At 44.2% G+C, this 26,895-nt stretch overlaps 1 protein-coding gene across 1 annotated transcript in view; it reads left to right on the top strand.

Annotated features, from left to right (window-relative positions):
* SORCS3 (sortilin related VPS10 domain containing receptor 3) overlaps positions 1 to 26,895 on the top strand; it is a gene marked incomplete at both ends in the record, with an annotated part of 603,941 nt that overhangs the window by 161,158 nt on the left and 415,888 nt on the right. The window contains one exon of the mRNA XM_080913549.1: positions 22,137 to 22,204. Coding sequence (XP_080769675.1) covers positions 22,137 to 22,204 — 68 coding nt within the window. The remainder of the gene's footprint in view (positions 1 to 22,136; positions 22,205 to 26,895) is intronic.

The following is a 26,895-nucleotide window of genomic DNA, read 5'->3' as shown; positions in this document are numbered from 1 at the left end:
CTTGCTTCTCTGAACCTGTGGATCCCAGAGAGAATGCTCGCTGGCTCAGAACATTATTGGCGATATCAACTGATGCTGCCCAGGGGATCCCATACTTTCCACTTCCCCATTTAGAACCCCCCTTTCTTCTCCCCTATTTTTGAAAATAGTGAAGATTTCTGAGCGCATTGAATGGGGCCAGCATGCGGGGCAGCATGAGGAATGCACCAGCAGCCTTTCCCTATTCTTTCAAGAGAAGTAGAGACCACTAGAGCTTGTTTTAATGCCAGCTAACATTTCCCAACTCTGTCTCTCTGCCGGGAACTGGATGATTAGTTTGTTGTGACTTCCTTTTGTATTCTCCTTTCAGTCTGTGAAGTGGGTGCACCTGTTTGCCCAGGCAACAGGGAGGCTGAGCTGAGTTACTTCTGTGATGGCACCTAGCTGCGGGCTGGAATCTCAGGCAAAAAGGCTACTTGATGTCATTGACAGTTTTGGTTTTTACCTGATGACTGAATATTTAGTTTCCGGGGAGTATTTCTTCCTGTTTAATTAGTATGTATGTTGGGAACACACCAGTCCTTTGTTGCCTTGCTCCTGCGTTCTCTTAGCCCGGGATCTCACTGACCCCACACTGGGCATTCCTGCTCATCTTCGATGTGGTGGCCTTATAGGACCTTGTCTTGCTTCATCATCCAGGTGAAGAGCCCAGGAGGTTAAGGCCCATCCAGTGTGCTGACAGTATCATCTTCCAGCAGGTGAAGGCACTGCCCTATGCATGCCTGGGCCACCTGGTGGTAGGAGAGAGGCAAAGGGTGATCCTGCCGCAGGAGCACAGGGAAGTAGCTCAAAGTATGTGTCATGACATACTGCATAGGACTCCGGTCAGGTTGTACTTTGTGTTACTGGGGATTCTGTTAGTTTGAGAGCACTAGAGAAGTTTCCTAATGCTAACGGGCCAGCCTTGTGCCTGCTGAGCTATGAGTCTGTGGTACACAGAGCCCTGGCAATGAGGTTAGGCCTCTTACCCTAGAGGTTAGTTTAGGGTCATTAGGAGGTGTGGATACCTCCCAGTGCCTCAGCCCTCAGCCCTCATGCAGAGTATGTGTCAGTATAATCAGTGGTGTTTGGGGAAGTATGCCCACCTTGCCCCTGAACAATATTTCTGAAGAGACTCTGGGACGTTCCAGATTAATTTAAGTTGCTAAGCTTCTGTAAAGAACTTTGACTTCGCATGATGCCGTTTTCATCTCTGGCTTTCTCTGGAGGCCTTGTCACTACCCACATCTAAGTAGAATATTGAGGATCGACATGTGGCATAGGGCAGAGTTAGAGACAAGGCTGAAGCTGTAGCCTAGGCACACAGCTGCCTTCTTGCCCAGATTTGAAGGCCCTTGTGTGCTTAGCTCTTTCTCCGAGGTGGAATAGCATGTATTTTGCTTCACGGACCAAAAGAAGCTGGCTGCTTGTACCTGAGCCAGCCTCAGTATGTTCGGCTACCTAAAATCGAGTGGGCTGAACTTTGAAGGGTCCATGTTTCTAAGCATGCATTATGCAAGACCTAGCCAAAGGAGGGGGGAGGAACCCTGTGTTCAGGGAAGAATTGCTCTGTCCCATGAACTTCTCTTCAGTATGTAAAGTGTGGCTTTTAGGTAAGGGGCTGCACTTACTCTCTGTGTATGCAGCTGCTCAGATTTTTTCCTGCTTCTTCTTCTTCTGCTTCTTCTTCTTCTTCTTCTTCTTCTTCTTCTTCTTCTTCTTCTTCTTCTTCTTCTTCTTCTTCTTCTTCTTCTTCTTCTTCTTCTTCTTCTTCTTCTTCTTCTTCTTCTTCTTCTTCTTCTCCTTCTCCTTCTCCTTCTCCTTCTCCTTCTCCTTCTCCTTCTCCTTCTCCTTCTCCTTCTCCTTCTCCTTCTCCTCCTCCTCCTCCTCCTCCTCCTCCTCCTCCTCCTCCTCCTCCTCCTCCTCCTCCTCCTCCTCCTCCTCCTCCTTCTTCTTCTTCTTCTTCTTCTTCTTCTTCTTCCTCCTCTTCCTCCTCCCCCTCCCCTCCCCCTCCTCCTCCTCCTCTTCTTCTTCATCCTCTTCCTCCTCCTCCTCCTTTCCTCTTCCTCCTTTTTCTCTCCTTTCTTTGAAGGAGGAAGGAGGACAGACAAAAGGGCATTGAAGAAGATGTGCACCTTGCCTGTGGAACCCAGCTCTGCTTGACCATGATGCCCACACTGTTCTTCATGCCAAGCCATGCTGCCCTGTGTGAGGTTTTTTCTACCCCGTAGAAGCTTGCCTTGAGCCTTCCAGTCCATAATACCCTCTGTGCCTCCCCTTCCTCTTTCGTTTGACATTTTTTCATTTTATTGATTAGAGCATCTGTTGTAATATCTTGAATAATTCAGCATAGTTGGTACATTTAGGTTCCACTATCTACATGGGTACATATACAATGTTTGTACAGTTTCACTTGTGTGTGCATGGATAGTTAGGAGGTCCACTGTATTGACTGTCCACACACAACTGTTTTATGTCTTTCCCCTCCCATGTAATTTTGGTATTGTGTTGAGATATAAATGGGGCCCATTCTTTGGCCAATTCCTTTCTAGCCAGCAATGTGTATCTGATCTAAATGAAGTCAACAGGCAACTAGGGGATTGGGAGCCAGAGTTAGCATAATACTTTGGTGAGATGGTCATCTGCTACAGATAGGCAGTACCCAAGAAGTTCCCTGTCAACTTGGATGGGAGAGGAAGGTAGAGATTTCCTTCCAACTGCAGAAAGCTGGGAGATGGTTATAGTCCTTTGACTTTAGCCCTTGTGATTTAGCACATCTAAAGTTACGACTATAGCCTTATCTTTGAATCCTATATGACCCCTGGCCTGTATGGATTCCAACCCATGCCTCTCTTCACTCTGGCTTATGTTGGTCTCTGAGACTCTTGCCTTTGGCACCCTGTGGTATAGGCTGTGTGATGATTCTCAGCCTGAGTTTTCATTTGGAATTTTATTAAGGTTTGAACATTGAATGACCTCAGCTTCCTCGCTGCTATGTAGGAGCCATCACGAAGTCAGTCTGCATTAGTCAGGAATTCACAGCCCAGGAGACTCTGATTTTCCTTGGTTGTTGTTTACGCAGTTGGTTGATATGCTTAAAACAAAGGAAAATAAGACTAAGTCTGAACTTAGTGCCTGCATAGAAATGTCCATCAAAGCTGGAGATAAAATCAGTGAAAACTGGAAGGGTTAGTAGCTTTGGGATCATTCTTGATGAAGATGTGATTGGTGAGACATCTAGGGGAACATACTTGTTATATTTAAGATTTGTGGATCTGCAAGACTCTCACTTGATATTTCCAAAGCCCTGTACTTCCTGTGGGTGGCTTATAGAATGCAGATTGACTAGATAGCCAGACCTCCAGTGCCTTCAATCAATTCATGAACGGGGACAACCAGAATCTACATTTAAACATAATTTATAAGAAGAATTTTTCTGAAGTGCTTCATAAACTACACCAAGAGATGCTTATCTGAGGAACATAGCATTCTTCTAAGCCATATGCTTCTCTGTCATTTGTCTGTCCATTATCTTTCTTTTCATCTATCCTCTATTTCGCTATCTACTATCTGTCATCATCAATCAACTACCTATCTATCAATCAATCTATAATCTACCTACTTATCACCTATCTATCTACCTATCATCTATCTTAATTTATGCATATATCATTTATCATCTATCCATCTTCTATCTATAATCTACTGATTTGTCATCTATCTGTCTGTCTGTCTGCCTGTCTATCTATCTATTTATCTATCCATCCATTCAACCAATCTATTCATCTATCATTCATCTATCTACCTACATATCTACTTATTTTTCATATATATATATATGTACATACACACACACATACACATATATACTGTCTCTCTCTTTCTGACTCTCCTTTACCTGCCCACAATCTCATGTTTGTTCATCTCTCTGAGTAAGCTCCCCACAGCTCCTCCTTTATATTTGCAGTACCTAAAAAGCGTTGGCACATTTTAAATCCCTGGAAAATGCTTGCTGCTTGAATACTCCTCCAATAATCTTGGGCTTAATTTTTTTCGTGGTACTGACTAAATCACACTGCATACCATCCACATCAGTACACCAGATAGTGGACAGCAGGTGTGTCCCACATCCATCCCCTGCCCACGTGGAGACTACTCTTTTGAGTCAAAGCTCTAAATTTAGTAAAAAAAAAAAAAAAATCACTACCTCCTCTCTGGGCCTGTCAGGATAGGTCGTCAGAAGGAAGAAGAAACTATGATTCAAGCCCCAAGGAATTCAGGTTTTAGAAACATGGAGAAGCAGGCAGAGAGCCAGAAATGCCAGGACCCTCATTCCCAGGAAGCTGAGGTTGCCTAGGCACATGGTTTCTGTGTCTTCCTAAAGTGCTGTATTTAGAATAGGATGTTGGCTTGAGTTTGAATCTGTGATCTTTGAAGATTTTGTTGGGTTCACTTTGAAGTTGGCCCTGAGATTCCAGGTGAAGTTCTCGAAGGTACTTCAGCTCCCCTGGTAACTTCATCGGTGCTGAGATTGCAGAGTTAATTGATAGCTTCTAATCAAGGAGGAGGTGGAATTTGAAACCTTGGGAGGCATCAGTCTGATCTTCTGGAGCAAGAATATATTATGAGGTGCTATTTACATATCATGAGATTTTGCTTGCTTAATACTTTTAGGTTCTGTTTCCCACCTGAAAGAAATGGAAATAACGATGTCACATACCATCAGACAGCTACAGGTTTAAATGAGATAATTGGTGACTTCTAGCCTTACCACCATCACTATTATTAGCTAAAATCTTATACATGTTTACATACAAGCAAATGTTTGTAGATATCTAGTATTAACAGACAAGGTCATATTTGTTTAAATTCAGACTGGAGGGGGGGAGAAATCAAGAGACTCAAAATTCTGTCTGGTAGCTTAGTGCATTGTGAGAACATACGCATTTATGTTACAGTGGGAGAAGAAGTTGCAACATTAGGATAACCTGATTCTCACACAAAGAAACAAGCAAATCTCTGGCAAAAAGTCAGGTGGTATTATTGGAAGAAGTAGTTTTAATTTGGAGCTTAAAAAGGTTGGGGGGGGATGTTTCCCGTGTGATAGGAACATAAATAGGGCCAAAATAAAAGGACAATTTATTAGCTATCGTGACAGAAAATGTTCTAAGTTAATGACATGAACTCTGTCATGCTCTTGTGACTTAAATAGCGACATCAAGAGTATAGATGCCCTTTAATACTTTCCCATTTTATCTAGTTTCAATGAGAAGGTGTAACTACTTCCCCTCTTAGTACAAGATGTGTCTAGGTCAAAATTAAAAGACATAGGATGAGAGACACCAGAGAATCTGATGGGCCACAGATGTCAAGGCCAGTGTGGGTTAGGGTAATGAGGGATGTGTTACTGCTGGAAGAGAGGGTGGCTGGGTTTTGACAGGTAGTGTGTGGAATGGAGGTGTAAGTATGTATACATTTTGGGGACAAGTGTGAGGTATTGTTGTTTGTCTTCTATGTGCATATTGGTAAAACCAAGGAAAAGTTAATAGACGAAGTGGTTCATTGTAGATGTCCTTCCAACACAGCAAGGCTCAGACACGAGGTCTCTTATGTTTCCCGTGCATGGTCAAGCTTTACCAGGCAAATTGGTGCTCTTAGGCTTTTCTTTTCTATTTTGGCATGGGAGAAGGCTCTGAAACTCAAGGATTGGAGGAATTATTAATGAATTTTAGTACAGTAAGAGCCTTGGGGCAAAAAAAAAAAAAAAGCCAGGTTTTAATATTACTGACCTACCTCCCTGCTCATCCTCCACATGGCAGAGGGTCTCTATAAGGAAGAAACCACGTCTAAACTATTGAAGCTTTTGGAACCAAGTTGGGTACATAGTAGATGCCCAAACTTGTTTGAGTGAAATAACCTAAACAAAGGTCACTTATACCCACAGTGAAGGGTGGTTGTGCTGAATTCCTTGGAGATACTCTGTTAGCCTGGCACAAGACCCAAATTCATTGTTTCCCTTTGAATTTAGTCTTTCACTTTGTCTCAACATCTGATCAGCTTCTTCCTCCACAGCAGGAGTCTGACCTGCTCTCCATTCTGCTGCTACACTGGGAAGTTCAGCTCTTAGATCTGAGGTGGCTGTAATTTGAAGTATACCTTGTGAGTTTTGCATCGTAGAGGGGGTTGGTTTGAACCATGTGTCCATACACAGGAAGGCCTGATTTGTCTTCTCTCTCTTTTCTTCTTAAGTATCCCTGGTATGGTGAAGCTAAGATACATGAAGAACCTATCTCTACAGAGATATTTTGCAGAAAATAAATTTCTCATGGATTCTCAGAGAAGGGAAGGACAAGGAGATAAGATCAAATATATGCCAGTAAATCAATACAGATAAAATATGTGTTCTAGTGTAGCTCTAGGCTATACTAGAGAGAGCTCCTAAATCATATGCTCTAAGATGCTGAGGTTTCTCCTTTCTTTTGGGAGTTATGTGAAGATGAAGCTTAGACCTTTGTTATTTTAGCAGTCTAGATAAGTTTCTTGGTCTGGCAGCTAACAGAATGTTGGCTTCTTTAGGAGATGGAAAAGGACAATTTCTCTCAAGGTCTGGCACTGCCTATGATGACACTAAGTTCTTGTTCCTCTAATGTAAGATTTCAAACACTTCAGCAGTTGAATTGATGGTCTTCCTATTAGGGCACATGGTTCCTAAGTGCTGGTCTAAGATTGACCTCTGTGATAATCTGTGTCCTTATGTGAGTGGAATGGTCTTTTATCTGCCCAGTCTTGAAATGAATCTCTTATAGCCAAGATTCTTCCCAGAGTAGGAAGGACAGTGACTCTGAGCAAGGTGATAGATCCGTACCAGAAGTTTGTGAAGCTTTCACAAGACCTGTAAAAGCAAAACATATGCTATTCCAGTAAAGAAGATGCCAAGAAGTCCAGATAAAAGAGTTTAACAGCCTGTGGAGATGGCTGACTTATGACCAGGAGCAGGCAGAGCTGCGAAGAGCAGAGCCTGAGCCGTTTCCAGGCCAGGGAAGGTGTAGAGCCGCAGGGAATACCAGTTCATGCAGCTGACTTGAAGTATGAAATGGGGGCTCCAGAGACTTGTGGTAGTCTTCTGTATTTTGGAGCTCAAGTTCAAGTCCGACTCCCTCATTATGAAGCATTGACTTCTGGATCTACGATTGACTTCTACAATCTAGGATTGAACGAGAAGTTGGTTTGATTGATTGATGCTGGACCAAGGCTGGCCAATATTGCTTGCTTCCCTTTGTTTGTAGGGGTCTGGGAGAGGTTGGGCACTTCCTCTGTTAATCTCCAGTTGCAAGCTTTAGCCACCACTTTCACAGGCGTTTGTCCCTCTTCCCTTCTTCTGTTTGCCACAGACATTGCCTCAGTTCAGACGTCTTACAATCTATGGTTATACCAGCAGCATGCTCAGCAGATTTCACTCAGTTTATCTTCAGTGGCCCACCCTCTATAATCCACCCTAACCATTTACCAAATGGAGCTGAAATGAAGTGGTTATCTTACACTATCAGGCAGGGCTCAGTACAGCCACAGGTATCCTTGAATGGAGAAGTGGGAGACAGAGAGTCAGGGTGTTGACATGTGAGAAAGACTTGATCATCATGGGCAGTGAAGATGAAAGGGACCATGTGCAAGGAGTGAGGGGTAGCCTTTGGAATCTGTAAATTCAAGGCAGTGGATTCTGCTCTAGAACATCCAGAAGCAGTCAGGGTATGGCTCTGCTAATCCCAGCACTGAAGCTTTTTCAGCACATTCTGGAATTCTAACTTCCATAACGGTACATAGGGCATTTGAACGATTTTAGGTTTGAGATCATTTGTTACAGCAGTGTTAGAAATGCATATGTTCAGTCTTTAAAACCATTATTATCTGGTTTCAGTCCACCCCCATGGTTTGGCTTCCATAAGGCTGGGAACATTGCACCCTGTTCAAAGTTCTAGCTCCTATAGACAACCACAGCCAAAGACCACAAATGGCAACCTCTGGCCTTCTTGTTTATTCTACACGTGATTTTTTTCTAAAATTCTTGTTTTCATTCTTCTATTAAGATGAACAAAGTGCCTTCTGTTTTCAAAAGCCTTCTAAAAAACTGCCTCAGCTCCATCCCAATCAGAAGACAAAAATAGAAAGCATTTGGACTTCTTGTAGTTCTTGCTTGAGACAGTGAGCCTCTAGCTTCATGTAACCCATACTCTGCTGACTGTCATGGCAGAAAACCATGTAAGTCCTCATTTCTAGTACAGAGAGCACTGTAGATTAGCTGGCCCATCTCCGTCACCATGGCCATTGGCCACAGAATCTATAGTGGTCTACAGGATTGAATGAGAAAGTTGGCTTGATGAACGCTGGATCACAGCTGGTGAGCTTACTTGTTTCTCTTTGTTTACAGGGGTTCCATGAGAGACTAAGAACTCCCAGATGCTGGCAATCTAATAGCAAAGAAAACAGATGTGATGTTTGCCCCAAGGATCTTATGATCTGGCTAAGACCCTGCCTGTGATCCTTCAGAAATCATCTAGGGCTAGTGGCTACCTGTAACCCTGGTAACAGTTGAGCTCCATTAAAGCATTTGGCTGAGTACACCTGAGCCCTAGAGAGAAACACTGACCTTTTTAAGAAGGGGGAATGAAGTGGAGTAAAAGTTTGAGGGGCAGGATGCAAACAGATGAATGGCAGGATCAAAGATCCCACAGCAGTAGCCATGGACTTGCTTGGACCTGTTAACTTCTTAGTGTGGAACTCATCACCATGTGGGAACATAAAAATGAGAATCCCTTGTAGGAATTCTAAGCTTTCATCTCTGCATGAGAGAGAAGCAGGCAAGGCTGCTCAGCATTTTGTGAAGTCCAGGCTGTCATCACTAAAGAAGTGAAATGCTCCTTCCTGGGGACATGACATCCCTCCCTCCCTCACCATTCCCCAGATGGCAGATCACCTACTTGGCAAAGAGCAACACAGAATGTATGTTACATGCTGGTGTGTGTTAGGTCTCAAACTCAAGACAAATGGCTAACTGGGGTGTCTATTTAACATATCAAAGCAGATGCTGGCCACCAGGTTCTCAGTATCATAAGTAATAGAGTCATCTTGATTGGCATACCCAACCCTCCTACCATAAACTTCTCTAGCCTCTAAGCTTTGTCTCCCTACCCCCAGCTTCACTTTCCATTTTGATGTGGTGTCCCCATGGGTCTTCTCTTCTCTGGCTTTCCTCACTTGCTCCCAGCCTCTTGGCTCCTGGTTCCTCTCTGACTCTCCCTCCCCCAACCCTTTCATTCTCTCATCTTCCAGTTCATCCTGCTATCCTGGTTAAGTCTGGATCCACACAAATGCCTCTGGCTGTGTTCTCCCTCAGAGCTACAGTGAACTTTCTTTTTAACCATACCTGGCAATTGCTTTTGTTTCCAGACCCCCACTTTTTTATTCAGAGTGCTATGTACCTGGTGGTGGGACAGCTTTCACGCATTCCTCACAGTTAGCATAGCTGAGGGACGGATATGTTGTCTTTCAAGATGAGGCTGCTGGGGGCTCAAGAAGGCAGGTTCCCAGCCTAAGGTCCAGAGAGTAAGTTGATGAATCCGGAGTTCACAGCAAAATTATCTGGTTCAAGGAATTTCCTCTCCCCCCAAATAAACAAGTTGCTGATGTTTCTCTCTACATGAACTCTATTCTCAAGCTGGGTCCTCCCTTTGCTCACGGAGCCCATGGTCTTGATCCCAGAATGGTGCTGAACGGGCTTGTGTGGACATGACGGAGTAATGGAGTAATAGAAGGTTAAGAAGGAGTGAGCTCAGCCCACCAGCTAAGATGCTCCTATTAAACTGGTTGAACCTGGTTCGGGAGTGCCACCCTCTGTGAGTATAGGAGTTGGCAGGGAAATCTGGAGCTATTTAGCCCCACCCCTGTTGCTGGGTTGCCTGTTACCTATATCATTTGCAAGTGATAGCCATCTCTCTCATTTCCAAAGCCCTTTGGGGAAATGACAGTGAATGGATTTTTAATTCACTTTTAATGGCTTGTTACACAAAGCTGGAACAACCCCCTACCACTCAGCAGCCATTTTTCACAAGCTCCTTGTTTCAGCAACACCATTCCTTAATCTGTCATTTGCCTTCTCCCCGCCCCCGCTACCAAATTCTGTAAAGTGGGCCAAACAATGGCCCACTTCTAAGGATGACGAATTCTTATTGACTTCTCTATGGCTTCTCTTCCTTCAATATTGGAGACATATCTAACTCTCTCTCTCTGGTACATGATGGGGACAGTTTTTACATTTGGACAGTGCAGAACATGGTTTCTACCATCCAGGATTTCTGTGCCCCTTCTCTTCAGTGTGCGAAGAGCACCAAGTTCCAAGGCTGGAACTCAGTGAGTACTCAGCAAATGGTGGTGCGCTCCTTCTGCATTGATTCTGCTTGCACATGGGCTAAGTCACCCTCTGTGGCTCTAGCACTAGTGTTTACTTTACTCTGTGTCCCAGCAAAGTCAGATCCTCTCTATGAGCCCATGGGGAAGAAGAGCTTTTCTAAACCTCAAGTTGTGTTTGCTGTGTTCCCTTCCCGCCTCTCTTATCCTTTGCCTTCTTGTGACCATTCTCGAAATTCTTTTGCAAGTCACTTTGAAATTCTATTCTGGCAAGTCTAGACAGACTAACAAGCCTAAAGAGACTTTTGAAAATGGTAGTCTCAAAAAGAAGAAATGGAAAATTACATGTTTTTTCATGTCTTATCATCACTCACACTTCATCTTCTCCACAAGGATGCTTTGGCCATCTCGGCCAAGGCTGATGTTTTCCTTTGAGAACCACCTTCACTTCGACAGATACACCGAGTCTCTCTGGAGACTGCTATCCTGTGGAGAGTGCTGAGCTTGTCACATCTGTCACATTACAATGAGGGAAACGGAGCTCCTGCCAAAAGGATGACTGAAGATCACAGTAGAGATCACATAAAGCAGAAAATTATAAGAGCAGCGAATAACATAATTGCACATATATGCAGTTGGCTAGGAGAATCAAGATTGGGGGGATTTCTGTTCGGGGGAGACCAATGAGGCCAGAGGGAGCTGAGACTTGAGGAGAGTATTAGGAGGAGAGAATGGCAGAGTAACCTCTGAGGAAGGAGAAGACATGCAAAAAGGGTATAGGAGGGTGGAAGGGAAGAGGGATCAGGGTGAGGTTTAGAAGTCATCCTGGGAAATTGACTCCAGAGGAAGCTTAAACATGACAAAGTCTCAGGTTGGGAAGTCCTCTTTATTATCATGCTTAGGAAAGCATCTTGACCTTGGAATTTACTTTAGGCACTAGGGGACTGGACTTTAGATCTACTCATTTTCACAGACTTGGATTCTAGCTCTCCATGGATAGGTCATTCTGGAGAATGCTGGATGAGGATGAAGATGAAAATTAGAAACAGGGGAGTCACATGCAGTCACCTCCCAGCTGAACCAACGGTTCTTTTGTGTGAACTGTCTGTGGCATTTGACCTGGCTGCTAACCATCTCAATTCTAGAAACACTTTCTTTACAAGGCCTCCAGAATCTGTACATAGCTGGGCTCCCTAGATCTTCTGGCCTGCATACATGGCACAGAGATTAAATGCAGGGGATGTTCATAAGGATGCTGCGAAATTCAGAGGAGCGTGGACCAGAAGTGAGGCATTGCTTTACAATCAGTAGCTGTGAGAATCACTGCCTAGTGCACAGAGACAGAGGAAGAAGGGCTGAAAGTTGAGTGTTTCTCCCACCCAGGATCTCCATACCCAGGCTTCTGACATGCATGATAAAGTGTATGAGAGGAAGCTAGGAGCCTCTTCCACATCTTCTTCATCAGGTCTGTGTTGTCTCCATAAAATAGTTTCATGGAGGGAGTGGCTTCCTACCACCAGCCACACTGGTACTTTACTGGGCTGAATAGAACTGGAGGTTAGCTTACTGTGCAAGGCCAGGTAGGACTGAGAAAAAGCCAACAGAGATCAAGCACAGTATGCAAATTTGGCTACAGGGAGGATCCTTTTCAACCCTCTGTTTCAGTGGGTTGTTGGGCTTCAGCCTAATGTAATGTAACAGGTTATTTTAGACCAGAAGGTTGCTTTCATTGTATCCTAAGGAAATGATACATGAAGTTCCATTAGTTATTGTGGATTCTCTGGGTGATATTAATTACTTTTGCAGTCCTGTCATAATCTTTTCTGGTTACTCTGAGCATTAAAATAGTCGTGATGTTAACTACCACATTCTTTGAATAAAACAGAATACATGGAGAAGAGAGAAAATTTATGGAATCTGTCTATCTTCTATCTATCTGTCTATCTATCTATTTATCTATCTGTCTATCTATCATCTATCTACTATCTATCTATTTACATATCTATCTTCTATCTATCTATCTATCTATCTATCTATAATCTATCTATCTATCTATCATCTATCTATCTATCTATCTATCTATCTATCTATCTATCTATCTATCTGCCTATCTATCACCTATCTTCTATCTTTCTGTCTGTCTGTCTGCCCATCTATCCATCTACTATTATCTATCTATCTATCTATCTATCTATCTATCTATCTATCTATCTATATTTTTTTATTCATCTCTCCAGCCATTTTCTTATAAAACAAAGAAGGGAAATATACACAGTGTCTGAGATATTAATTTCCATCTCTGTTTATGAAGTCACCATTGGTAAGTCAGCTCAACTCTTTTCTTCAGCCAATTTCATGTTTCCTTTGCTCTTAGCCAGGGCCTCAGGTGTTCATCATTTCAACCTGGTAGCCTGATCTTAGAATCCAAACCCTCACTCCTGAAGGGTCTGAATTCTTAATAGTTTCCTTTTATTACTGTAGACTCCCATTAACTTTTACTTCAGGACTTGAAAATAATAAGAGGACTTGAAATTAATTAGAGGATAATAACAATTACAGGCTTTGACCATCATTCTCCTTGGGTCCATTGTACAATAGCACCCATTTCCCCTTGAACACAGGAACAGATTACCCCAGCTAGTAGGTAACCCCTTCTTGGCCTCGGAGTAGCAGGAAATGAGACAGATAGATAAAGACTGTGATTTTCAGTTTGCTGCAACATGTAATCTGTAGCCAGCCTATCATTGGGAACTACATGGAGTTGGGCTTGGTTGGCTTCTTGCGTTGGCAAATTGGAGTGCAGCCGTTGTATAAGCTTCCCTCTTGGTGAGGCGGTCCACCAGCTGAGGGAAAGCCTCTTCTGTCTGCATCCCAATGGCTGTGTCTTACATGTGCCTCCAGACATGCAGAATGGTCACAGAGTCATACCCCACGGCTTCAGCAAAAAAAGCATCCGTGGACCTGGTTTCTAAGAGTTGTCTTACAGTAAACACCATTGTTTTGCCCCTAAGATGCAGACACCCTGTGCCAATTGCAGAGTCCAGTCAAGAGTGGTTATCTTGCCGAATTGCTTCAACTTTGAAGCCTCATATCGACAGTTTCCATGCCTGAGTCTGGTCTCATCTTTCTTAGCACTGTCTGATGATCCCTGACATCTCCAAGTGATGTTTCCAGGCCAGCCTGGCCACTCTGAGCTCTAAACTCATATATTCAGCTTAGTGTGTGTGTGTGTTTTGGTATATAATATATATATATATATATATATATATATATATATATATATATATATATTATATTTGCATTTCAGTATCTCTCAGGCATCTTAAAGGCACTGCTCAATGCTAACCTGATCTTTCCTCCAGTCTCCTAGGGTTCTCACCTTACACAGTGGTTCCCTGCTTCCAGTGTCTCAAGCCTAGAGGTTGATGTTTTCTTTGCACAAGTTCTCTTAATTATACCTAGTTATCCAGTTCTCAGTGAATATTTCTGGGGCTTCGCCCTCATGTATGTTCTAATCCAGCCTCTCCTCGTTCTCTCTCTGTCCTGGCTAAGGCTCATATCGTGTTTCACCTGGGTGGTAACGCTTGGCTCCCAATTCTTTGTTCCCTCACTGCCTTTTTGGCACAGCAGCTAGAACATCATGTTAGAATTTAACTCTCCTCTTTACATTTCCAGTGTTTTCTGGTTTGAATTAGCATGAAAACGAAAGTTCTTATAGTGGTACAGTAGGTTCAGTGAGACCTCAACCCCCCAGTCCTTTCTTGATTTCTTCTCCTAGGACAATCACCTCATACCTCCCCAGTTTCCGTAATCATCCTTGAATCTTCTGATCAGTCTCCTGCCCCAGGGCCTTTGCACTGACTTATCTATCTGTAAGATTTACCATCGGGGATACACATTAATAGCAACATCTCCCACCTCACTGAGAGCTTTGTGAAAATGCCAGTTTGCTACCAAACTCTTGTCTGGATTTCTATTTGCTTTTGCTGCTTTCTGCCCTCAGGACCATTCTGTATGTCACCAGTGTCTCGTGCCTTGCTTACACGATCCTTCCTCCTGCTTGGGCATTCTCCGCCTTCTGACTGCTGCCATTGGTTACTTATCTTCTCACGTAGACTACACACACTTCCCGAGGGCAAAGAGGATGCCTCAGCCTCTTCTTTGCTGAATCCCATATGGAGTGGGCTAATGAAGAAACAACGAATAATGTAGAAATGGGGCATGTCGGTGGACGTTTCAGAAATTCCAGCATTCTTCCTGTGGTGTGTAGGATAAGGAATGATCAAAGCATCCCATGGAGTTTGTCTATTAAGCCCCAGCATTGTTACCACCTGAATGAACTGGGGAGAGCGCCTCACAGTTTTTTGAAATGACACATATCATCTGTGTAGTGATGACACAGCAATCTCTTTGTGGTAATTAGTTCTCTATCCTCCTGACTGGACTCTAAACTCACAGTGGGCAGCATCACCATTTAGTTTATTCTGTGCATGAAGTGAGTACGTAGACAGTCTTGTACAAGGGAAGTCAGTTTGGGATTTAGATAAAGATGTGTTTCTATTCCCTGGAGGTTGAGGCTCCCCCTTGTGGGAGGAGATGCTGAGATACACTTAAAGTACGTGCTTGCAAGTACTCCCGGGGAAGTTTATGTTCAGCATCTCATTTTCATTTCCTGGTTAATTGGTCTTGGTAAAGAAAACCAGCAGGTCCCTGTTCTAATTAGCAAGGAGAGAAGAACTCTCTTGTTGGGGCAAGGGCAGAGTGGTATCTTTTACTTTACACCCTATTCCCCTGTGTTATTATGAAAGGGCTTTCGAAATGTTCTTCCAGTGAGCAGTGGACCTAGCGGACCTTTAACATTCTTTATTTTAAGAAAGGTTCCCCCTAAGCTGCGTTATATACTCGCTAGAAGCCCAAGCTGACCCGGAATTTGTGATTCTCCATCTCAGCCTTCCAAGTAACTTATTTATCATTACAGATTCATGACACTGCCCCTGCCTGTCCTGAATGTTCTCTTTTGAGCACCTCGCTCGTATTTGAGCCAATATTTCCTTTAGTTAAAAGGCTCCAAATACAAAGAAAATGTAAAGAGATGAAATGTTCATTACCTGGATTGATCAGCACATTCTGTGTGAACGAATACGGAATCATGCTGTGCTCTTTAAAGATGTGAAGCTATTCCACTTAATTGAGAAGGAAGGGGAGACATAGAAAGACATAAAGGAAGAAAGAAAGGAAAAGAGAAAGGAGAAAAGGAAGGTAGAAAGGAAAGAAGATGGGAGGGAGAGGAAGAGGAGGCCAGGAATGTAAAGGAATCAAGTTTTCAGGAAGGTTTAATGAACTAAAGTAATTTTCCTTCTGAGTAAAATTTTACAGGCATTAAATGTTCTCACTCCACTGACTGTTCTCACAGGCGAGAGCGTCTTAGTGATTTATGAATTTGCAGATTATGCATTATCCTTTCAGAGGACAGGAATCCCCTGGGGCTTCCCGCCTGCCTTTCTGAGCTGAGATGACTAGAGTGGCCAGGTGAAGGCAATGGCTCAGATCTGCAGTCCTCTGTGTTTCCACTGGGCTCTGGAGCAATGGGCATTTACAAAAGGAGTTGAGCAACTCTGGAATCTGAATTGTCTCCCACCAAGAAAGGTGTATCAATATTGCTCTGTGTATTAGATTATGTCTCTGATGTGGCCGTCAGACTCTCAGTAAAACTGTAAGCCCTGTCCATAGAGAAGACATAGAATGATAGGACGAAGTAATTTAGACATGGGGCAAGTTAAGAGGATTCTTAGATGCAAAGAGGCTACAGTTTCTGAGCCTGGGTGTTTCCTCTCATACAGACTATGATATGTGATCAAGGGATAAAGCCTTTCACTTCAAAACTCTTTAGCAAACTTGCTTAGGGTCTGGGTTCCAGTCTAGATGATGCTGGAAGTCAGCAGATAAAGCAGGCTCTGACTTTCATGATGTGATGGTTTGGATATGCTTGGCCCAGGGAGTAGCACTACTTGGAGGTATGGCCTTGTTGGAACAGGTGTGTCACTGAGGGCTTGGGCTTTAAAACACTTGTCCTAGCTTCCTAGAAGCCAGTATTTGGCTAGCAAACTTCAGGTGAAGATGTAGAACTCTCAGCTCCTCCTGCACCATAATCTTCTGGATGCTGTCATGTTTCCACCTTGATGATAACGGACTGAACTTCTGAACCTGTAAGCCAGCCCCAATTAAATGTCATTTATAAGAGTTGCCTTGGTCACGGTGTCTGTTCAGAGCAGTAAAACCCTAACTAAGACACTTGCCAACAGGAACTGTTGCTGCTTTAACCACTTTATCTCATGACAGATCTGGCAGAGGGCAGGAATGGATGAATGAGTGAGAGAAAGGAGAACAAGAATGACATTTGTTGCTGGTGTTGTGTCTGTAACTTTTGTGAGCTTCTGGGAACATCAGACGTCATGAGAAGGAAGACAGTAGATGTGGGTGGGCAACCAAGAGAAGACCAAGGCCAGCTATTTATTTTATTTATTGCTCTTTTACTATACAGTGACAGATTTTCAGGTATGCGTGCTTCTTTATTGTAGTGTACTTTTGTCTTTATATACAATGTACTACCTTTTCCCTTTTTATAAAACATCCCCCTTAACTTACAAGGACCATACCAAGGTATGACTAATTTTTTTCTTGTTTTTCTAGTGCATTCCATGGCTTATTGCCTTCTCTAAGAAGGACTCCCAATGCATGGTTGGCCCTCTGTTCCACAGCCATTATAGCCTGCCTCTCAGATGTTTACTACTCTTGGGTCTGCTCCCCCTACCCAATTCTCTATTCATTTCATCCACCGTAAGTTAAAGAGACTTGAAGTAGGCGAGCAAAAAAGCAAGCAGAGGCCATTAAGATGTATCAAGATTTTTACCTTACATGAAGCCCAGCATTTACAGCCCTTTTTCCGGGTGGAGGCTTTGCTAATTACAGTCTCTGGATGTAACTGCTTTCTCTTCTCTGTTACCTCCACTTCTCTCCCATGTTTATCATCCCATCTCTCAGTTGTCATACATTTGCAATTCTCCCAAAGGACCTTAGATAGTGCCTGCACTGTGTGAGGCTGTGTGCTTGGCACTGGTCATGCTGATAAACTGAGAATTTTTATTTTTCACCTGAGAAAGGTCACGGTCACAGTCTTATAGAGAAGATGCGTATATATGGCAGTCACACTGACCCTAACAGAGCTCTGGGGGTTGGGGGAACCAAATGATAGTCACACACACACACACACACACACACACACACACACACACACACACACGATTCTCTGCTATATTTAGATACACTTCCATGATATCTCTCATATTTTGTATGTGTGTATGGATGCATACAGCTTATAAGAAGGATGACGTGCTATTTGTTCATGAATTATTACAATTTATTTTCATTTATTCGATTATCTAAAACCCTCCAAGGATTTTAGCCAGTTAGGTCAAAAGATACTTATTTGACAGTATGCAAGAAACCTTTTCGCCTGGTAGTTGTCTAGTCATTTTTCTCTGCACACAACTCTGTTTCCTAGTTTTTACTCCAAAGGGAAAGAGAACCAAAGTTATTGTTACCTCCAGGCCTTGAGCTGCCGTTCTTTCTCTGATTTCTAGAATTTAGCTGCTGTCTTTCCAGTTCCAAAAGGTAAACATTCACAGAGTCATGAATGGGTGATAAACACCCTGGGGATATGCAGCATTTGTTGCCCCCCCCCCCCCCCCCCGCACCTCTCTCTCTCTCTCTCTCCCTCTCTCCCTCCCTCCATCCCTCCCTTTCTCCCTCTCCCTTCCTCTCTCTCCTTAACATTAGCTTGTAACACAGACCACAAAATATTAGCGCACATCTAACAAGGCTTACTCTGGGTCTGGTGGGACCTTGCCTCTGGCCACCTGAGGGACAGGGGTTTTGCTTTAACCCAGCATGTCTGTCTCTCCATTTACAAAATGTGGAGACTGTGCCCTGTCCCACAGGTTCAGTGTAGGCATAAGAATCACAGTAGAGCTTCCTTGCATACTTAACTGCCACTTTTCCATATTTGTACTTAGCTGCCATGCCCACTCTTCTAGAGCACTCCCTGGAGGTACAGCCATGGTTTTGGGGTCCATCCAGTGTATGGATCTGGTGTGTGTCTGGGCACGTTTCTCTCCTTTTCTCTGATCTGAATGCTTGCTCAGCAGTCTCGGGCTTATTAGGTGGTTTGCTGTGTTGATGTTCAGTCTTCCCTGGTAATTTCCTCTTTCCCGGAGGCTGTTGAAAGGCTCTGAATGATAAGAGATGCCAAGGACGAGAAGGCTTGTTTTCCTTTGCTCTTGATTTTTGTTTGCTCATTGCAGATGTTATAAGCCTAAAGGTTACATTATCATCTCTTCATAGCTCTATTGATGTTCATCTATGCTGGGCTCCGAGGAAAAGGAAATTTCTAGCTCTTTATATTATGTTTTTTTGACCTTTCCTTGGAGGACACGGGTGGGACTCTTCCCTGCTTGGTTTATTAGATTACATCTCTCCAAATCAAAGGAAGGACTGCATGTCTCGACCAGAGTCTTACTGTGATAAAACAGGTGGCAGCATTTCAGCACACAGCTGGCAGAAAAGTTGTGTGTGATGGCATCTTTCTCAACGTTTGAGCCTCTGGCTGCCCTAGGGAGCACTCTAGGGAGCACTCTAGACACTGCCCAGGTTCCACTGACTCCAACTCTCTGGGGATGGGTCCGGTAAATATACATTTACCAAGCCCCATTTGCTCTCTGCATGACTTTTTAGCTCCAGCATTGCTCATGGAACTGAAAGAGAACCACCTTGGAGCACTTGGTCAAGTCCACCGTAAAGTATCCCCCACATCTTCTGTGGAACTGGGCAGGCTGAATTCTGGGAATTTGCACCCAAAACATCAATATTTGCAGATGGCTCAAGAGCTCTTACTGCATAAAAACCTTCAAAGTGCTGGGCCTGGTTGTGAAGAGAACAGAGGGGCAAGACATCCACCTTCAACTTATTCAGAGGCGATTAGAAAGGGCCACTCCTGTAATGCCCAGAAACTGGCCAGATCGTGTTAACTAGACAACAACATGACTCAGTTTGAAACAAAAGAGAACTTCCTACGGAGGAGAGAAAGCTAATAGAATAGTTCCGAGAGGCCAGATGAGGAGGGTGGACTCTGCTCTGTTCCCAGAGCAGCAGGCAGAAGGTTCAGAGAATTGAAAGAACAGTCAGAGGTGTAAGAATGAGGACTGAGGAAGCAGAGAGATGTGAGCATGGCTAACCAATCTGCGGGACCCTCAGAAACCCATATGGATTAAAGGAGAGGACAGGGGTTGGAAAACTAGAAAAATGACCAACAGTATGTTTGGGGTATGTGGTGGATGACCTTAAGATGACAGTGTCAGGAGTCTGGGTATGTGCTGTGTAGAGAGAACCAGGAAAAGATTCTAATTAAGGAAGTATCTAAGTTAGGAGGACAAATAGAACCCACCTACAAGGAAAGCAGAAACCAAAGGTGTAAAAGGATATGTTGGTTATGACCCTCCAGTTAGCATACCCAAAGCTAAGATCTGATTACAAAGGAACTCATTAGGAAAAACACCCGGGAAAGAAAGCAGACACGATGTGGGAGAGATGAGTGCCTCCCGTGATCAAGCAGCCGCGTGACCTCACAGAGAACAGTCAAGTCAGGACAACACAAGGAAGGCTAGCTGGGGCTGCCATGCAGTTCTGAGCAAAGTTCAGTCAAAGTCAGTGAGATTCTTCATGGGATTTCCCATGTCACCGAGAAAGGAGGATGCCTTGGTGTTCCTATTGTCCATGGCCATTGACTGGAAGCAGCCTGTGGGAGGGGTAGACTTGGCAAGTGGGGGGGGTGCAGTGAACCGTGGTCTTCAGTCAACAGTGTAGACAAGTGGCAGCTCATCCGGCCATAACCCTGAGGAGAAGTGGAATGCTCTGCCTTGACCTTGATTCTATGATGGTGACTCTGACTTCTTCCTGGTTGTTTTGGTGACCATTTTGCTGAACTTGTCATGGGTGTCCACAGGTGTTTATGATTTCACGCTATGACTTTGATAATGGTTACGCCGGTAAAGGGAAGGATAGAAGAAGTGTGTGTGTGTGTGTGTGTGTGTGTGTGTGTGTGTGTGTGTGTTAGTTAATATTCGAAAGTCAGAGATTCCATGGCTCATGCTGGGCAACTGATTGAAAAGAATAGGGGTCAATCCTGGGATTTCCTTATCACTGGATTTAATAAAGACTAAACCTGTTATGAATGAGCGAGATCAGGCCTACCACGTGACCCTGGAGTATAATGTGTTGTGTATGTTACATGTTCCTTGCCCTTATGCTTCAGTAACATATCATGTAGCTTGGAAGATTTTATAATTTCGCACACATCCAAGCTGCTTCCAGAAGTGAACCTGTGAGAAGCCTGAGGCCCCCTGTTTTACTGAGAAACTAAATGTCCCAAGTCAACTACGCATAGAACCCTTTTAGCCAATAATGGGCCATGATCTCCTTCCTTCAACACCTTCCTTTACGTAGAAGAAATGCAGATAGGGCTGACTGACCCCATGGCGTGCTGGATGAGAATAAATCTCGAAGCAGATACTTTGTTGTGAGTTAAACGCCATAAAATGTTCGATATAATGGCTGATTAGGTTTTCCTAAATCTTAAATGGGATATTTCAAATGGGAAAGTCCCATCCTGGAAGAAGAAATTAATTATCTCAGGGAGCTTTTAATGTCTGCTGTGCAAATGAGTTGGAGGGAGTTTAACTGTGGAATGGGAAGGAGCAGAGAAGAGCAAAATGAGATGTGCATTGAATCCGGATGGACACATTATATGCAACAAGATACATGTGTGACCCCCCTGCATGTTGCTGCACATAATGAAATCGACAGGGGCACTTGGCGTTCTTGTAGACAGAAAGCCGAGCTTAAGCCTCTGTCCAGGCACAAGGAGAGGCAGACGTGAAACTGCTACTCAGATTCTCAGCCGGAGAAATGGATCTAGGGGCAGATGAGACAGCCCAGACCAGTTCTCAGCATACACTAACCCTGGGTGCAACAACACTAGCTTTCTGGGGTTTTCTAACTTCAGCTGGAGTCAGGAAGAGAGTCCTGGAGTCTGGTGAAGTCCATTGGCCTGCTTACTGTGAGCTGGGGGCAGTGGCCACATGATCAGTGGCAGGCAGTATCAGGGAACATGGGGGATGGAGCCCCCTGCCATTCAGGTATTTGTGTGATGAAAACAAAATCTCTTTGAAGGAGTCGACCCATTTCTCTCTCAGTCTTTTAGATCCTGTTTTGTACATCAGAGTTTTTTTGAGATCAAATGGGGGAGGCTCTGATCTCTGGGTGGCCTTGGTAGTGAACAAAACCAGCTGGCCTGGGTCTGACCTTGCAGAAGGACAGATGTGTAGAGACCACTGCTGGTGCTCAATTAATTCCTCTTGGCATGTTGTATTTAAAATGCAAAGCACTGTCAGGATTAAAATAAATGCTACCAGTTACTGGGGGTGCATTAAATTAATAATTTCTTCCCCCTTGCTTGATCCTCTAATGCTCCTCAAACTCAGCGGATAAATGCTAAGCCCTCCTCTGGGTGATACTAGATGCGATGTATACTGTTACAGGAACTAAAGTGAGCTTCCTTTTCTCCCTTTGTCCCTCTTCTCTTCCCTACCCCCTACCCCTTGCAGGTCATACTGATCCTGACGAAGCTCTATGACTTCAATCTGGGGAGTGTGACCGAGAGTTCTCTGTGGAGGTAAGTGAATTAGAGTACCTTAAAGCTGCCTTCGCTGCTTCGTCTGGGGAGAAATGTAAGCCAAACAATCGAGACGACTGTTTCTGAAGGAATGTAGGACTTGGATCTCCAGTGCCCTAGGTGCCACCTAACTGGCCTGCTGCTCCTTAGGACATGCCTCTTGTGCAGCTGTCTTAGTGTTTGCGGTGTCTCATTCTACCTGATGAAGCAGGGCTAGTCAGAGATACAAGAAACAGATTCTGAGAAGCCGAGGCTCTCAGTCAGGGATCCTTGCACTGTCTGTGAATCTGGCTCAGGAGCATCTCTAGCACTTAGAGAGCGCTATGGTGTTCAAGCCGCTGGTGGCTATGTAGGCAGAACAGATTCACATCTGCATGGTGGATTTCATGCTTAACCCTTATTCCCATAGAATGGTCCTAACTTCATGTTGTGTTGCATTGTAACATGAAATATTGTTAACGAGTGAACAGACCAATGTATTTTCTTTTCTCTTTATTTATTCTTCTCTCACACAACACAACCCAATCTCAGCCTCTCCTCCCTCTACTCTTCCCTGTGTCCCCCCCCACCTCCCTTCTCCCCCTCAACCACTGTTCCTCTGTTTCCCTTAAGACAAGAATAGGCCTCCAGTGATATCAGCGGAAGGCCACATAACAAGGTGCAATACAACTAGTCACAAACCCTCCTATGAAGTCCAGACGAGGTAACCCAGCAGAAGGAAAAGGATCAGAGACAGCCCCCTACGTCATACTGGGAGGAGTGCTGTAAAAACCCAAGCTAAACAATCAGAATGCGCATGCAGGCTCCGCACTCGCTGCTTCAGCCACTGTGAGCCCTATGAGCCCTGCTTAGTTGATTCTGAAAGCCGAGTTCTCTTTGTGTCCTCAGTTCCTCTGGTTACTACTTTCTGTCTTAACAGCTTATATAAAAACACCCCTCCCAGCCCAAATGTTGACTTGTTTATTTGTATTTTAAAAGTAGTTAACATATTGGACCCTCTGTGAACCGTAAGCACCACACCCCTTGTTCCTAAGAGGGTAAGAAGATAATTTGATGACCTGACGGGGAAGGGCTGGGAGCGTGTGTGTACTGACCCCGAGGCTTCTTTTCATATTGTACGTACTCAAAAGCACAGCCACATGCAGTCCCACACTGGGCAATGGCAGGCATCCTCAGTTGCTGGGACATGGTACCTTGTGCTTACTGCTACAGGCCTGGAGGACTTGCGTATTTCCTCTGCAACGTCCCAACACTGGGGAGGACACTTACTAAAACAGGGGCCACTTATCTGGCTGCCGCAGAACCCAGCACCACATCCTGAGGGCTACCTGGGGCCTTATTGCAGGGAGTCTGGAGTATGACGTCTTATTATTTGCCTGCGAGCCTGTTGAGGACTAGTCCCACTGAAAAGGTGTCAGTTAACATTTGGGGGCTAACTTCTCAGATGACAGAGGCCTGCCTCCTTTTGAACGGGCGGCACCAAATTTTGCTGTTCAGTGAAAGTTGGCCGAGATAGAAGTTATTTCTTCCTCTAGCAGTTGAGAGCTAGGAGAATTCTACTCACACAGTTTTTCCTGGGAATTAGAGCTCAGAAGCCTTTCCTAAAGCCCCCAAACAGAGATGCTGCATGATACTATAAGCCCCTCTGCTGTGCGGACGGTTTGGTCCAATCATGAAAGCAGTCAGTAAATCCCTGCCTTATGTTTGGAAACACCTATGCTTGACACACTGTGTTTTCGAAAGGTTTGGCTAGTTCCAAGAATGGCCCAGGCAAATCCGGAGAACGTGGCCCAGGTGCTTGATGACATAGTGTCTGAAGTCGCGGCGTGTTCCCTGAGGGAAGGGCTGCTCAGTGCTACAATGCATGCAGTATAGAAGCCAGTCACTCCAGGCAGGCACCCATGCATCCAACCGCTGCAGCTTAAGTGTGGGTTTGCGCACTGAGTGAACTCCGGACTCCACCTTTGGACCCTTGACTTAGTGTCTGTGTATTAGTTTTCCGGGGCTGCCACAACAAATGACCCTGTATGGGTGGCTTAAAACCACCGATCCGTAGTCTCTCTGTTCTGTAGTCCGGAAGCCTGAGTTTAAGGTAATATTAGAGCTTCATCCACCCCCGGAAACTTTAGCTTTAGGGAGAAAAATTTCCCTCCACCTCTTTCAGTGTTTGGAGGCTGCTCACAGACCTCATAACTGCATCCCTCCAACCCTGCCTTCATCTCCATCTGAAGATCTCCCATGTCAGTGATTCCTCCTCACATCCCTTGACCGTGGCTCTGTTCTTAGATCGAGGCCCCCACTTGGATACTATGGGATGAGTTTATTTCATGATTCATAGCAGCGTCAGCAAAGATGCTTCTTGAAAAGTATGGTCTTGGGGTAGAGTGGAAGTGTGTAAGGATCAGGGTTGGGACTGTGCCCTGTTATAGTTCACCATCCAGTATCATAGTGATCTCTGAGAGGCTGTTTGTAAAGAAACTTCAGAGAGCACAGAACACACCTGTGTGCTTGGTAGGTTTTTCTTGTGGTTCTCCAATCATAAGCTGCCTGGACTGACTATGCTCCTCCCCTTTAGGTTTAGAGTCCCAGGGCTCAGAGAATCCACCTCTCCATTCCCTCTCTGATTCCAAGGATCCCGTCTGGGTGTCTTTCTTCTAGAGTGTCACATTTTATTGCATGGCTACCTTCTCCCTTCGAGTATTTAATCACTATTTGGCATGTTAAATATTTACTTATTGATTTATTTATTTCCTGCAGGCAACCACTAATGTCTGTGCTTTAAAGAGGGTGAAGGCTTGTTTATTTTATTTTATTTTATTTATTAATTTATTTTATTTCCACTTAATGCTGTGCCCCCAGCACCTAAAGGAGGATCTGGCACTCAAGAGGTGTTTAATACATGTTTGCTCAAAGAATGAATTAGTGAGTGTCTTGTAAGGATTAAATAATAATGTAATACCACTTAGGACAGTAACTGGCTCAGTATAGGAAGTGCTTTTTCTCGTGTAATTATTAATGATTATTATAACCCGTGTGTTCGTGTAGAGTTTCATTTCCATTATTGACTTTGCATTTAGGGATCCATTGCTGTAGGGTCTCGTGTGAGGGGACTCCTAGGTCCATTGCAGGGTATTTTCTGTGTCCTTTAGTCATTAGTAGTGACCTAAAGGATTAAGACTGAAGTTAAGGAGGAAGGAGAGTGTCCAGAATATTGTTCCTTGAGCTTTCTGGGAGAAATCAGAATATGGATGTGAACCTTGTTAAAGGCTTTTTTATGGGAAAGCTTTGCTGGTCTGTAGGTGAGAAGGGAACCTAGCAAGAGGCAAGGAGTGGGATGGGATGGCAGGGGACCCACCCAGTTGTCCAAAGGGGCCGAGCCCTAGGCTTGTTCTTATAGTGGAGTTAACAGAGAATGTATCCCATCTGTTGTGACATTCTGAGGATTTGTAGAGATTTATGGGCTTTGCCTGCAGATATGTGTCAGATCAGGATGTGTTTTTGTGTTGGATTTTGGGGTTTTCACAAGTTGATATAAACCACGTTGAAAATTCAGTGCTAGAACACGGACGAGAATGATGTCACTCCTAATTTTTGCGGGCTTTCCTAGTGTGCTGGAGCCACTGAAAGACTTCGAACGTTTTGCCATCCTCCCTACTGTCCCCAGGCTCCCTTAGCTCTCACGTTCTTTTCCTGTATTGAGTTCGAAGTTAAACGATAGAGTTTACAGTCAGAGCCCAGAGCACGCAGACTTTCCTCCCTAACCCAGTAGACTGACATAAAGAAACTAAATTATACATGCACCCTTCCAGCTTCCTGCTTTGACTTAATATGCTTAACATGAACTTGCTGATTTTGTGGGCGATGGAGAAGCCCTGGGGCAGCAGATGTTCTGAGAGGATAACACCCCTTGCCCGGTTTCAGTGTGATGGGGTTGTTTGCTCTCACTGGGGTAATTTAGAAGGCCTATACATCTAAACAAACAAAATGATTAAAAGTATCCACGTTTCTCTCCCATGGAGTTCCTTCTGTAGTTCTTTGGTGCTGTTACGCTCAGGGTGGAAATAGTTTTTCTCCACTCACACTGGGATGGCTGTTTAAAGCTGTCATTTAGTACAAATGTCTAATGACCTCGAATGACACAGCCACATATTGGAGTTCAAGTGCAAAGAATCAATGACCCAGGACTGATTTTTTTTTTTTTTTTTTTTTTTTTTTTAGAGACACAATGCTCCCCCTGAAAGATCTGGGTCATGCTACTCAGATGAGAAACTTTCCTGAACAGTGCTGAGATTTCTTTTTCAATGTTGTCCTAAGAAGAAATCTCCACTTGAAACGAATGTCCAATACCTGTCTTCCACATTCCCAACCCATCTGGTGTATAGATGCTGTAGACTGACAAGAAGAGACTTTCTATGTAATCCACATTTGCCAATGCTTTTGTAATATCTCTATGTGACTCTGCACATATGCAGACCCTTGCTGCATTTGGGCTCAGTCACTTTAAGTCCTTGTTTGGAGAAGTCAGACTCTCATCAGACCAGGTAGTCCACTGCTGGAGCTTAAAGAATTTGGTTGTAAATGTATGTCATGCTTAAGAGTTGTGTTTTGACTGGCAGATGGCACATCAAACTTGTCCATCCTCAGTGTAGTCTCCAACATAGGTCACCGAGGGTTTAGCCTCAGATAAAGAT

The sequence above is a fragment of the Micromys minutus genome (genome assembly GCF_963924665.1).
Source record: "Micromys minutus genome assembly, chromosome: 2".
Classification (NCBI taxonomy): Eukaryota; Metazoa; Chordata; class Mammalia; order Rodentia; family Muridae; genus Micromys; species Micromys minutus.
The sequence above is the reverse complement of the archived record's forward strand: the minus strand, read 5'-3'. Positions and strand labels throughout refer to the sequence as shown.